The sequence below is a fragment of the Pogoniulus pusillus genome, chromosome 4 (genome assembly GCF_015220805.1).
Source record: "Pogoniulus pusillus isolate bPogPus1 chromosome 4, bPogPus1.pri, whole genome shotgun sequence".
Taxonomy (NCBI): Eukaryota; Metazoa; Chordata; class Aves; order Piciformes; family Lybiidae; genus Pogoniulus; species Pogoniulus pusillus.
In genome coordinates, this window is record NC_087267.1 from 3,812,941 (window position 1) to 3,828,091 (window position 15,151).

At 42.5% G+C, this 15,151-nt stretch overlaps 1 protein-coding gene across 2 annotated transcripts in view; it reads left to right on the top strand.

Moving 5' to 3' along the window:
* The window catches only part of WASL (WASP like actin nucleation promoting factor), a 46,791-nt gene extending 43,044 nt beyond the window's left edge, over positions 1-3,747 (top strand). Inside the window, exons 11-12 of one of the 2 annotated variants that reach the window (XM_064141999.1) lie at positions 1,067-1,156; positions 1,865-3,747. In XM_064141999.1, the coding sequence (XP_063998069.1) occupies positions 1,067-1,128 (62 nt within the window). In that variant the 3' untranslated portion in view covers positions 1,129-1,156; positions 1,865-3,747. Of the gene's footprint in view, positions 1-1,066 lie in introns of both variants that reach the window. The other variant, XM_064141998.1, reaches the window with a different exon arrangement.
* Positions 3,748-15,151: the final 11,404 nt, after the last annotated feature.

The window sequence follows — 15,151 nt, forward strand, 5'->3', positions numbered from 1 at the left end:
CAAAATAATGTAAGGCTTAATAAAGTAAACAACAAGCATATCTGTGTGCATTGCACAGCTTAGAATATTCCAATAGCCATAACGGTCTTCAGGTCACAATATTTTTTTTATCTGCTTGTACAGTAGTGATATCATTATGTAGTAAACCTGGTGAGGCAGTTCCTACATTTCAGAAATTAATCTGTCCTTGAAGCTTAAATTGGAAACAAGTTGGCTCCTTTCACGTTCTCTAAGAAAGAGGAAAAAGTAATATGTTAAATCATAGAATCATAGAATGGTCTGGGTTGGAAAGGACCTCCAAGGTCATCTAATCCAACCCCCTCTGCAGTAAGCAAGGAGCATCCTCAATTAGATCAGGTTGTCCAGATCCCTTTAAAGCCTCACTTTGAATATCTCCAGGGATGGGGCACCAGCCACCTCCCAGGGCAAGCTGTTCCAGTGTTCCATCACCCTCATAGTAAAGAACCTGTTCCTAACATCCAAATGAGAAGTTTTGATTCTTCTTCTCATATCAGAAAACAAGATATATTTTTCAGGTGTTGGGAAACAAGTAAGATTTAACTTTCAGCCAGTATCTATCTGTACTGAATGTTGTGTCTAGAACTCTTTAAAATAGAGCATTACCAAATGTACTGTTGTGACCTCCTTGAACTCCTTGGGTGTCAAGAGGGAGGGGACAAACCCTTCTCAGAAGTGCCCGGTGATAGGACAAGGGGTAATGGGTATAAACTACAGCACGGTAAGTTCCACCTCAACATGAGGAAGAACTTCTTTACTGTAAGGGTCACAGAGCACTGGAACAGGCTTGCCAGAGAGGTTGTGGAGTCGTCTTCTTCTTTGGAGACTTTCAAGATGTTCTTGGATGCCTTCTTGTGTGACCTGAGCTGGATTCTATAGTCTTGGTCTGGCAGGAGTTGGGACTGGATGATCTGTGGAGGTCCCTTCCAGCCCCTAACATCCTGTGATCCTGTGAACTGACCTGCTTTCAGAAATCTGTGGGGAGGAATCAATACTTTTGTCCTGTTCATTTGGTATATGCAGGCAACTTGCTCTTTTTGTTTTCCAGATGAAGATGAGGATGAAGACGATGAAGAAGACTTTGAGGATGATGACGAATGGGATGATTGATCATATATTATTATATATATTTTTTAAGGTGAATGATATACTAAACACTACTTTCTGTCTATGGATTCTGTAAAATTATCATGTAAATGTTCTACCAATTTGCTGTATATTTTTGTTGCCTTTTGCTTTTTTATTAATCTGTGCAATACCTCATTTAATCTGTAAAGGTTTGTCATAATCCTCTGCAAAGCTACTCCCTATTAATGTGTGCAAGTTTACACCTGGATGATCATGTACATGTGAATACTTTCTATTCCATCAGTAAGGGAGTTTAAATGTAATATGTGAGACTGACATAAACCTTAATGTAATTTAGTTATAATGCAAGAAGGAAAACACTATTTTCATACCCTACTTTTTCTGTATCTAAAATTTCTTATTAAAACCTAGTATAGCACTATGTCCTTTAAGTGATGCAGCTCTTAGTTTATTTAGCCCCTTCATTTCAAATGCAATGCTACATGAACGTTAAGGCTGGTTTATTACTGTTGCATGGTTTCAGGTACATCACAACATTGCAGTTCAAATCTTAGTTACGTAAAGCAAAATCACCACAGAACTCGTGCTAATTGTGAAGATTACCTTGCCCTAACTATAGCAATGTTGACTGCTACTGAACAGCAGTAGTAATCTTTGGATTAGGGAGCTCTATCTGAAGTTAAACCAGGGTGGGTTTATGTTGTAATAGTGGTAAAGCAGACAAGTTCAGTCTTTGTTTTTGTTTTTTCCTTCCCAGCTTTTACTTTCGGAATGAAGAAGTGTAAATTACCGGGGGCTGTACTGGAGGCTGGCAGTTGCTACAGTTTGATTTATTTTTTTAAATCAAGTTTATGTGGTTTTCAGGCTGAAGGGCTGCATTTAATGCTTGCTTCAATAATGTTTAACTACTTTTAAAAATGTGTAGGATATTGGTGTACTAATAAAGTAAAACATAAGTGGTATTCCTTTGCAGTCTTTGCGTTATGGTACACGACAAATGCCGAAACACCGATCCTACATCCATAAAGTTGGAAAACCATCAACTCAGAATGTACACTCTGAATAAGCAGTGAATGTTATGGCAATATTCTGTCTCCGTATGTTGGCTTTAAGACCAAGGGTTGTGCTGGAGATTAAGAATCTGATTCACAAGAATAGTGTTTGAGTAAGTGTACAGCAGATGGGATTCTCATTTCACAGCTCGCACATTTATGTAAGTTGTACTCTGTAGTGCAGTCAGCATTGGCATATCTGCCTGTTACAACATACTCATCTATGCTATGTGGGTATTTAATATCTGCAGCATTATTTACTGTACTTAGTGTAACTTTCAGGTAGAAAATCTTCTTAAAAACCACATTATCTGACACAGAATGTTTAGTTAAGTCAGTCATATCTGGAGCATAGTTGATGCATAGTGTCCTGGGTATTGGACTATAGTCAAGCTATCAAATTAAGTTTAAATTATCAGAATTGTATTGACAGAAACCCAATGTTGACCTGATCTTGACAGGCTGGACCTGCATGATACGACTTGGATTTCTAACTCAGTTGTAACCTAGAATTAATGTAGTCATATGAGAAGAAACGAAAAGTTGCTGAAAAGTAGTGGGAAAGGTAAGGTTGTAGTTAAATTATTCAGAGAATGCTAACTTACTTCCAAGTGTAATTTAAGCACATAACTTGAGGAAAAAAAAATTCCAAGCAGCCTCACTTTCTTGCAGTAACTTTCAAATTGCCCTCTGCTGCTAGAAACACTTCCTACTGACTTTGCTGAAACAACTTGAGTATTGGATCGAGTGCAAGTGCAGCCTGGGGTGGCTAATGGCAGTGGAGCTGAGAATTTACTGTGTATAAGGAAAATATTTGTATGGCTTTCACATAACTTCTGGCACTGCTCCCTTATTTTTTATCGCATATAGGGCATTTTAAAATTAAGCAGATGAGGCCTAGAGGTTTTCCTAACATGCTACTTCCTAGCTATGTTTAGCTGTTATGCTAAATTTCTGTAATATAGTTAATAACAAAGCATCACAGTTCATTAATCAGGCTTCTTATTCCAGGGTTTGGGAGCTCTGGATTTACCTTATTGAATAGAACTTTGATTTGTAGATACTGGCCAAAGAAAGGTTTTGGGTTTTCTGTTTCTCTTTCTTTGTACAAGAAGTACACTCACATTCCGTGTTGTCCAGGTTAATACTTCCTTTAGTGTTTGTACATGATAAATTTCAGGCATAAAGACTGCAATGGCAGTTCAGTTAGTCATAACTGCATGCTTCAGCACTCCGCCACTTGCACTATGAGCAGAAGATAGCATTTCATGATACTGGTGCATTGTTGCTAAACATTGTAATGAAGGCCTCTCTTATATATTCTGGTTAAACGAGTGTCCAGATAGCCTTAGCAATTAACAAACTAGCATGAGGCTCTTGTATCTCAACACTCTGTGTGCATAGACAATATCAGCTAGCCACTTGTACCTATGAAATCCGTGAAAACTTCTCAATCACTCAGTTTTCCATTTATCAAACTGAACATTTTAGTATGTGAATTTTTGCAATGTACAGTGAATAGGATGTTGCACTGGTGGCAATTCATCTTGGAGCATAATAAAATTAATTTGACCCAACCAGCGTAAAACTGTGTGGTTTTTGTGTTAAAAATGAATCTGCATATTGGTTATGCTTTTAAAGTAACTTTGGTTGCCTAGCCAAAGCAGTAAATAGCTGCTATCAAATCACTGTGCTTCTTGTGTCTCTGGAAAGTTGGATTGTGCTGGTGAGTAAACACAATGAGTAAGAATGCGACACCCTGTACTCTTGGCAGATCTTACAGCTGCTTCTGGAAGCAGCTACTGCTGCAGGCAAGCACAATAAGCCAGCAACAGCTCAAGGTCATGCAAACATGGTTTCGTTAATAAATGCTTTAGAAGGAGCTCCAAATAGTTAAGTCTTGTCAGTGAGTGCTCCAACTGGGGAGGGTTTTACAGATCTTAGCTGAGGACACCAGAAGTCTGTTTTCTTCCTCCAGAGCAGCTGATGAATTCAGCATTTGACATTTTTATTTGCTCTCCACCTTCTTTTGAAACTTAGTACAGCTCTGATTTTTTAGGCCTTAAGTGCAAGGTAAAGTTGGTTTCTTACAGGGTGTACTGAGGTACAAAGATATTTTCTCCTTGCTTAGTAAGCAGAAGCTTAAAACATGCTTTAGAAAGGAGGCTTTTCTTTACATTGTTTTTATTAGACAGTGGTTATTTTTCCAAGACGTGCATAAAGAACATGATGGAGGAGAGATCCTTCTGTTTCTGACTGCTACCAACCCATTGCTGCAGCCTTTATCTAATCATTCGGGGAATTCCTGGTCTAATTAAAGTTCCTGAAGCTTAAGTACAGTGATAAGCAGCTTTATTTATAGAAAAATGAAAATCATTTAGGGAAGTTTAGAAGATACTAAGTCTCTTGACTCGCAGAGCACTGTAGTAAGGCTTCCTGTTGCTATGTGTTTGTTTACTGTCTGGAGTTTTCTTGTGAGAGAAGAAGAAAAGGGTAGTGTGGGAGGAACTGGAAGGTGACTTGTGGGGGTTCAATGTCTGTGTTTAAGCCCAACACTTCTCTAGGGTAGTCTCCAGAAGTTTGAGGATGTTTATGCAATTGTGGAGTAGACTTCTAACCACCAAACTGCAATGGCAAGTTTACTGTTTTGTACTTGGAAAAAAAAAGCATTTGTTGTTTAAATCACAGATTGAGAACTGTTGAGAAGTGAACTCGTGTCAGTATCAAAATAGCAATAATGAGTTGAATTCTAACTTTTTGTCTCCTGATTAATTTTGCAGTTATTCGTGAGACAACCTGCTAAAATGAGGTAGAATGATAATTTGTGAGTACTTTTTTCTGATTTGGTTTTGGGTAATACACCTGGAATTGCAAAGCTTGGTATTTTATATGTGTTGTGGGGTTTTAACTATTGGCACCAACAAACATACCTAAAGGTCATTTTGCTAGTTCTTTAAAGAGTTTTTGGACTCTCTTTGGAGTGAAATTCTTGAACCTTTACCTCACATGTGTATTTTCCCATCCCTGAAGCTTAATCATGTTATCTGAGTTTATTCAGGCATTGTGAATTCAAAACTTGTTACTTAAGGGTTAGATGAGGAAGTGTAAGGTTTTTCTGAGGAAAAAACCTCAGAGAGGTTTTAAAAAACAGAACCATAAACCCACATTATATTTTTGTGTGTGCCAGTCAGGGGACACACACAATATGACCTGGAGTGTAAAGCTTAAGAAATATGATATCACTTATATCGTATATCAGCCACAAAACATTTGCTTAAATGACATTGGCAGGCATGCAAAATCTGGAATCTGCTCTTAGAGATGTCAGTGCCAAAACACAGGCACCTACCAGAGCAGTTATGCTGAAGATAAAGAGCTTTGCTGGGAGATTGGGCTTTCCCAGGCACTTAGGACAGAAGGTAAGCAGATTGACAGACTGTTGAGAAACCTGCATCCTTTTTGGCCCCTTCCTCCCCCCCCCCCCCCCCCCCCTTTTTTTTTTTTTTTTTAAATTCTAGATGCTACTGTAAAAAGCTTTTCTGGGTAGAATAATAATCTGGACCAGAACAGCAATTACTTCATCATCAAGGGAAGAAATGATCCTCAACGCATAGTCCTTTTTCAGGGTTATGCATGTTCAACTCTCAGCAGAGAATCTCTCTGGTTTTAAATACAAAACGAAATGGAAACATCTCTCTAAACCCAGTTAACATGAAATGCTATTTTCATAGTTAATTTCCTCAGGGTAATGTGTGTAATCATGAAAGGCAGGTGGTTGAAGCAGAAATCTGTTAGGTAGTAACATTCTCTTTGAAGGTCCTACGTCCACAATTAAGTTTTCATCAGTAGGAGCATTAGCACTAATGCTTGGAGAGCATATTACTGACACTAACTTGCTGTCTTCGAGACAGGTAAGGGGAAGATTAGTTTTGGAAAGCAAATGAGCTCCTCTGCTGCCAGTTGTGTTAGTGCTCAGGCCTGTGTCCTGTATTTCTGACCATGCCAGTAGTGGGTTGCCTGGTGCAAAAACAAATAACAAGCTTCTTGTATCAAAGTTGGTGCCAAGTGCACATTACAGGGAAGATGCAGACTATCATTGCTCTTGGGTTTTGTTTTAAAATAGGAATGCTACTGATTGTTTCTCAGTATCCCATCCAGCTCCTGTGTTTCATGTGGGAGTCAATATAATTCCTGGATGAAGAGTACCTGGACCTTCTCATGTTTTCAGCATGCCTATACTTTCCCAAACAGAAAGAGTACCTCTTTCAAACTATTTCCAGATTACTTTTTTTTCAGGACTTCTGTCTGAGTGGCATACTGTGGTTTGGAGAGGAAAACGATTTTCTTGGCTGGAGATCTCTTCCTCTCTATCAGATTCTGATAATGTCTGTTTCCTGAAAGGCTGTAGCTGCCACCCCCTGTTTGAAATCAAATGCTGTGATAGTTGAAGTTGGTAATCGTGTTCCTTGTGCTTTTGCTGTCAGAACAGCCTTTTCATCAGACCTGAAATCCTGCAGAAGGATGCTACAATATGAGATTATGATGGACCTTTGTGTTTCCTGACTTCCCAATAGGACTAGGTGATATGCTTCGTTATGTCCTTCCTCAAGCCATTTTCAATACTAAGCCTCTTAGCTTTGACTGTTCTTCAAATGTTCCCTCTCTGCTTGTGCTTCTGGAAGACAGTAAAAAAACAAACTACCTGAACATTTGCATCATGGCCATTCTTTGCCATAAATTCATTCAGGCTGTTAGCAGGACAGAACCCTGGATGAAGGCGCTGCTTTGTATGCCAGATGCATCTTGTCTACCCTCAAGCAAATTATCTCTTGGCGCTCTTTTGAAGCTGACTCCAAAGAGTGACAACCATCAGGGATGACTGCAGTGCATACAGGAACCTGTAGTGAACATTATGGAGCTCATGTCTTCATGTGACAGGTCCTGCACATCAGAGTTGAAGAGATTTAGCTGCATTGTCTCTCAGGAACAGATGATATGTTACTGGGAAATGAGAATGGGATGTATCCTAAAAGTAGGCTCCTACATTTGTCCATCTCAGTCGCTCTTCAGACTGTCACCATTGGCTGTAATGAGAGTGCAGACATCCCTTGAGCTGATAGGCACCTGCACAGATAGGCATCTGCACTTCCAGTGCTTAGATGTTGGTGTCTTATCTGAAGACAAATCTCTGTCTTGCTCTGAACCACACTTGTCCATTTGTGTAATAGGGGAACAGCGTCTCAGCAGTAATGCATGTAAATACATAAGGAACAAGGTGCTGCAGGCCAGACGTGAGGCAGAACAGCTTTTATCGCCCTTTTACATGGTAAAATTCAGTTAGCTCAATTCTCAGAACAAAGACATAAAGTCAGATTCATTTCTATTAGGTCTGTTTTGCAGAATCAGCAGCCAATTTTAAACTCAAAACCAAACTTCCTTTAATTCATGTATTTAACCCAGAGTTAAACTGACAGATCAGTTACCTGTGTGTGCACTCAAGTGTTGCTTTAAACTGCACAGGAGGTATTAAAATTAAAAGCAATCAGAATTCCTCAAACCCAACCACAGCATACAGTTCCCAAATTTAGTTTTAATAGTTTTTGTTAAAGGTTTAATAAACTGCATGAAAAAAGCATGAGTTTGAGCACTTACAGTTATAGAGAAGTTGCTAATCCCCGGCTTATGAGTCAAGTTTGCAGCACAGCCTCTCACAACAGCTCCCATCAGGAGTGCTTCACTGTGATTGACGGTGTCAGAAGCTTAACTGATCCTGAACAGGGAGTCCTTGCTGGGGCCAGCCACCCGAGCCAGTGTGTACGAGTGGCAGCAGCTGTGTATGGCCCTACCCATATGGTCACTCAGCAATGCCTGTTTGATGCATCAGACTCGCTGACTGGCCATGAATGGTCTCACGTTTCCCCCTAAGGATGTAAAGAACATTGGTTTCATGGGTGTAAGTCATTATAAAAGCACCCTAATTGGTGCCTCTTCAGAATCCCCACAAGTCTGCAAGACCAGAGGTTGCAGTTGTGCTGCTGCTAAAGCTTTCAGAAAGCCCAGAGGCCTCAGCAGATTTTAAGTACAGGAGGCATTCTGTGTATGGCTTAGATTTACTGCAGCTCTGTGTGTGCTGGCCCCTGCTGGTTTCATCTTACTCCCTTGTCTATCACCTCCATTTGAAAGGGGCCATCCTGTTTTCATCAGGGTGCACGTTAAAGCTCTGACTTTATTTGAGGAAAGGCAGTCAATAGCTTTGAAGCATGTGATAATATTTTTGCTGCAGGATGGCAGTCACACTCCATGTGCCCCAGCTTCTTGGACCATCATGAGACCTTAGGAAAATCTGTGACTGAATACAGCTGAAATCAGACTGATTTACTTTTTTTTTACTATTTGAGTTCGCTGAGTACTGCAGTCACAGTGTAAAAATGTGTCAGAACAGTGTGATCAGTGTTTACTTAAAACTGTTGGACTTGCCATATATTCTAAGAGCCTAACTAACATTTTACTGATCTTTCTGCATGATTTTCAGTGAACAGCTGCACTGTCAACTTACAGACACAGAGGCCTTCCAAGAAACACAAGGGCAAATGCAGCTCTTTAAATCTGACCTCCTGTTTTATTGCTGTGAAGATAGGTGTCCATCCAGCAGCATCTGTTTTGTAGCATTAAAGAAACAAAAGGTTTGTCTGCTTTGACTTGAGTGGAACTGACAAAATGCAACCTCTTAAGGTCGTGATAAACAATCTCATAGACCTACTGCCCCCAAAGTCTCTCATTCGGTTTAAACGTTGGTTATCCTCTGCACAGGCATGTCTGCATTTTGCTCAGGACCTTAACAATAACCAGCTCAAACTGCAAGAGGTTCTGTAAAGGAAAAAATATTACTGCTCCAGCTGCAGAGAGGGAAGGCTCATTTTACCCAGGCCTTTGCAGGATTTTGTTAGTAAACTTATGTGCTCTTTATTTCTTTCCAGCAGCATTACATTCTGACCAGTCATGAAGTCTTTTCACCAAGCTGTATTTAGAACTACTAAACTGGGGTTTGTGATGTGGATATAAGTTATGATATGGACTCCATCAGTCAGACTGTTGGGGTGGTTCTGGAAATAGATGGGATGAGAGCCTGCAAGAGCAAGCACAGCAGTACTGTGGTACTTAACTAGCAATAGTCTCAGAGAAGAGTAGGTGTTTAATTGGTGTGATACTTCAGCCATGGGGTTGGTAAGAAATAGAGCTATTAGTTTGTAGAGAGTGAGTCCCTGTAGGCTTAGTTTTTATAACGTTCATTGAGCAGCTCTCATGTACCTTAGCTACCTACTGGGGACACACAGCATGGGGTTGTCTCTGCGTTGCATCGCTTTTTCCTCTGCAGTGTATGCTGGCTCATGGCTGATGTGCAAAAGACAAGGTTACACTGGAGATGGGAGCATCTGAAGCAATCTGCACAGGATGCACGATTGAAGCCCCCAGATTTCACCCTCTGGGGCACACGAACGTTTGTCAGAATTAGCAGAGCAGAAACAAAGACTGGGATTACAGACCCGGGAAGGGGTTTGTTAGGCCACCTGAGGCAGTGCCCTGTTACACAGAAAGGCATTGGTCTGTACCAGAATATATCAGCAGATCCACAAGTTCATATTACAGTTTTGGCAGTTCTTGCAAGCTGGCAAAGCATTTGACCTTTGTAACGAGGGTAATTGTTTGGCTGTCCAGAGGCTGGAGCTGCATAAAGGACCTGCTCCTAGGGCACTGAAGAAGGCATTTAAAAGAAAAATCATGCTGCATTATATTTATCAATAACTTCTTCCCGTGGAGAACTTTCAATACCAGAACAAACTTAGCTTGTTCTCCAGGTTGCAAGAACATATTTCATATGAGGTGCAGGTAATGAAGTAGCTGCTTTCCAGTAAAATCTGAGGAAGATATTAGCATACACAAACATAGCAAGGCTGTGTTTAAAATGTTTTGTGGATTTTTTTGCTTTAAAGACATTAATTTTTTTTTAATTTCTCGGGGTTTTTTTCTTTTTACAGATTCATGGAGGAAGTTTTACCTTCCTTTATCAGGCAGAGAAACCTCTCATGTTTTTCACATTTTCAGCCACCAGAGCAGGACTCTCTACCTGAAACATTTTAGGGCTTTGAAGGCTAGGAAAGCACATTCTGCATTGGTAGTGAGACATGAGATGTAAAAGCACTTCTTTGTTCTGCAGCTCTATGGACCTTAGATGCAGACTTTTTACAATTTAGGCATGGCTTTTTCTTACCTCATAGAATCATAGAATCAACCAGGTTGGAAGAGACCTCCAAGATCATCCAGTCCAACCTAGCACCCAGCCCTATCCAATCAACCAGACCATGGCACTAAGTGCCTCATCCAGTCTTTTCTTGAAGACCCCCAGGGACGGTGCCTCCACCACCTCCCTGGGCAGCCCATTCCAATGCCAATCACTCTCTCTGGGAAGAACTTCTTCCTAACATCCAGCCTAGACCTGCCCTGACACAACTTGAGACTGTGTCCCCTTGTTCTATTGCTGGTTACCTGGGAGAAGAGGCCACCCCCCACCTGGCTACAATGCCCCTTCAGGTAGTTGTAGACAGTAATAAGATCACCCCTGAGCCTCCTCTTCTCCAGGCTAAACAGTATTTACATCTCACAGGACATGTAATGCAATGCCAGATAAGGGTTAAAGGTTATAAGGAGTCTTTTGACATGGCAGTTTGGACCCCAGTACAGAGGTGTGTGAGGAAAAAACTAGCATTGTTGAGAGCACCCTAAGCCCAAGCTGGTAACACTTGGATCATGCTGAGTATGTGAGGTGGTGGAGTCACCACCCCTGGGGGTGTTCAAGAAAAGACTGGAAGAGGCATTTAGTGGATAGGGCTGGGTGCTAGGTTGGACTGGATGATCTTGGAGGTCTCTTCCAACCTGGTTGATTCTATGATTCTGTGTCTCCGAGAGAGTTATTAAGCAGGCAATGTCCCAAAGCAAGCACGAAATCAAGCAAACTGCTTCTATGCAAAACATTGAAATGAAGGGAAAGGATGGCAGAAGAATGTATAGTGATGGGACATGCTTCCTCTGTGATTCTGAAAGTGATAATTGGAGGAAAGGGAAGAGTTATGGAAATAAAAACTGATCATAGTTCAACATTTCTTGGTGCCTTGCACCGTTGAGCCTACACTGGTGAGGCAGCCCTTCAAGTGAGAAGTCTGACCACTGGCAGCTGGTACTTGTCTCCATCTCACAGCAAGGTGATCCTTTACAAACTGCTCTCTGAAAAAGCACATCAAGGGATGTAGCACCCTTAGCTCCTCATATATTTTTAGATAGCCTTCCCCCATTTACTGCAGTGGGAGTCCCATTCACAGGCAGCTGTGCTGATGAGGCCCAACAGGAAATTCTTCCATAGCATTTGCATTTTAAAGTGTTATAGACTACCTTGTGTAAGAGGTAGGCAATCAGGGTAGAGATACAGCTTCAGCACTGTTTCCAGACTAAATCTCCAATTTCATTTAAAAGCTGGCTGCAATAAATAGTGCAACTCCTGATATGCCTTCAGGTCTTTCCCAGTTGATTTCACCTAAATCACATGTGTTGCTTTAAGTATGTTTTAAAGTACGGTGTTAAAAGCAGCATATCCAACTCCATTACTTGCTTCTGAAATCTGGCAATGGCCCTGGAGAAGTCCTGTAACCTCAGGCCATCAGGCAGCATCTCCTGCTGACAGAAAGACTGGAACAAGGTAGGCACATTTTAATCTTCTTTTATCTTTGCACATTGATTATTGCAGCTCTCCCAGCCACAGCAAGAGGATTCAATGGCCCCACAAAAGTTTTCTATCCCATGGACCTTGAAGTACTGAACATTGTACTCTGCACTGCTTAGACCACACCTTGAGTACTGTGTTCAGTTCTGGGCCCCCCAGTTTAGGAAGGACACTGAGATGCTTGAGCGTGTCCAGAGAAGGGCAACGAGGCTGGGGAGAGGCCTTGAGCACAGCCCTACGAGGAGAGGCTGAGGGAGCTGGGATTGGTTAGCCTGGAGAAGAGGAGGCTCAGGGGAGACCTTATTGCTGTCTACAGCTACCTGAGGGGTGGTTGTGGCCAGGAGGAGGTTGCTCTCTTCTCTCAGGTGGCCAGCACCAGAACGAGAGGACACAGCCTCAAGCTACACCAGGGGAAATTTAGGCTGGAGGTGAGGAGAAAGTTCTTCCCTGAGAGAGTCATTGGACACCGGAATGGGCTGCCCGGGGAGGTGGTGGAGTCACCGTCCCTGGAGCTGTTCAAGGCAGGATTGGACGTGGCACTTGGTGCCATGGTCTAGCTTTGAGCTCTGTGGTAAAGGGTTGGACTTGATGATCTATGAGGTCTCTTCCAACCTTGGTGATAAAATACTTTCACCATTTGCCCTGGGAAGAAACAAACTCTTCAGACCTCCTCATGAAAAGCATTTGGGAGAGAGAGATCCATGCATTGTCATTTTGCAGTAGTCAAACAACAACTATGCAGTGCCCTCCACGGTCCTACCAAATGATCCTCCGTGTCCAGTGTGGAAGGTACAAAAAGTAATGGGCTTACTTTCTGCCTGAGAAGACGAAGCACTAAGACTTTGTTTGGGGAGATTCGGAGTGCCACTCCTACCTGTTTTTAAGGACTAGTTTAATTACATTTGATCTTGCTTAGGAGCAAAGGCTGCTCTGTAAGCTCTTTTTGGAAGTTTGATGCTCTGCAGAGACAGGACACTGACACAACCTGCTCAGTGCCCTTGAGGCACACCATGCCTGATAGAACAGAGCTGGTGGAGCGGGATTAGAGTTTGAGATTGTCTGGCACCCAGCTGTGAGCTCAATTCTCCATGTGACCTCTAGGTTTCATCTCAGCGGGAATTTGAGAGCGGGAACAAGCAATACTGGTGTGGTGATGCAGGCTGCTCAGCTGTGTTGGACTATCAACATCTGTGGTTCTGTTGTCACAAACAGCTTAGGGTACAGATTGGAACAATTTAAGCCAAGCTAAACCCATGCTGCTCTGACCTTTGTTCCTGTCAGAGGTTCCCATTGCCTCCCCTGCACCAGCAACATAGCACTGAACCTGCACTGAGTAGTCTGGGTGGTAGTTTACCTCCCTAAACTGAATGATTGCAGGTTTGGTGTGAGAGTGAGAGAAGAGATAGGAATGTACAAAGAGCAGCAGGGGCCTGACAAGTCCTGATCCAGACCTGCAAAATCTCCTGGAGCTGCTCTGGTTAGTGTTGCACCTAGAATCCAGCAATCAGAATGTTTGGAATGATTTGATCTCCCTTAAACTGTTTTGGATCACTCTAAACCAAAAAGTTTGAATCATGACTGCAGAGTTCACTGCAGATGAATGGGGGCAGACTAAAAGCTGCATAGCAGGGGCTAGTGAGGCACCCAAATCTGTGTAGTTGTGCTAGTTTGAAGCAGGGTAGAATGTTTTGGTGAGAAAAAGTAGATCATAGGCTGTGAAAGGAAAAAAACAATGGTGATGTCTACTCCCCTCACAGTCTCGCTGAGATGTATGGGAACAAGAAAGAAAAATATTAGATAACACTCTCACCATTTTATATCACAGTATCACAGTATCATCAGGGTTGGAAGAGACCTCACAGATCATCAAGTCCAACCCTTTACCACAGAGCTCAAGGCTAGACCATGGCACCAAGTGCCACGTCCAATCCTGCCTTGAACTGCCCCAGGGACGGCGACTCCACCACCTCCCTGGGCAGCCCTCTGGCTGGGCTCTGGCTGAGCTGCATCTCCTTAACCTCACATTCCACTCACCTTTGCTTCTTAACCTCTTGGCTGAACCTCCATTCTTCCTTAGGACTGGGGTAAGGTTAAGAGGGGCAGGGGGAAGGTGCAGGGGTGGTTGAGAGCCCCTCCTGGGGACTCAGGTTTCTGGGAGGGGAGTTGTGTTTCTGTATTACCTTTTCCCTTGTCTATTTCTATCTATAACTGTATATATACTGTAAATATCTGCTTGTATATTGTGCTAGCTGTAAATAAATAGCTTCATTCATATTTCCAGAGCCTGCTGAGTCTAGTTGGGTATTTCTAAAAATGGGGGGGAGGGGGGAGCAGGGAACACCCAAACCATCACAGTAGTAAACCTGCGTGAGAGGCAAGAATATTTGCCCCTTCTGAGTGCTGCCTGTGCACGGCACACCAGCTGCACTGGTGCAGGTGCCCGTCCCGCCAGCTTCCAGCACAGGCAGAGTATGCACATTATGTGCCTGCCCTGCAGAACCGGGGCTGACCTGCAGTAGTCAGGGCAGACTTACCAAGTGGAAAACGAAGAGCTGGAGCTGGGCGGAAGTGTTTAGCAGCACATGAAACATGAGCACTGTTGCCTTGCAGCTTGTTGCTGAAAAACAGCAACACCAGCGTGTATTGCTAATTTAAAGTGCAGTAAGCTGAGACCCAGTGAAAGGAGTGACCCCACTCTGTGTACACATAAACACTTCCTTCAGTTGCCTGTGAAATTCACTGCTCTAGCTATAGCTCATTGACAGTCCTCAAGCATAGTCATGGGTATGTTAACAAAAGAATAAAGATATGGCTCCAAATGTTTCTCAGGAAAAGCTCCAAGAAGAAAAGCCCTGGAAACGTTTTAGCTCTTTATGTGTGGATTGACTTAATGCTCTCAACAGACAGGCTGATGTGCAGAAGGGGTTGATTTCTTACCTATGGAATTGAAACTTCAAGCATCTCCCATGCACCAAAAATGTCTGACCGACAGAGGTTATGCTTGGTTAGTCTGGTGAAACTTCTCCTAGGTCTCTCCTGGGAAACAGGACAGATTTATTCTGCTAGTGTACCTAAGCATTTCTGATTGGCCTTCCAGTTTCTTATATGACTAAATGGCAGAAATGCTTTATCTTGCTTCCAAAAGCATTCTCGCATGGCTGACTCAGCCTTGGGATTCCTGTGCTCCTAGCTTGCTCCATCTGCTTCCTACACTTGGTCC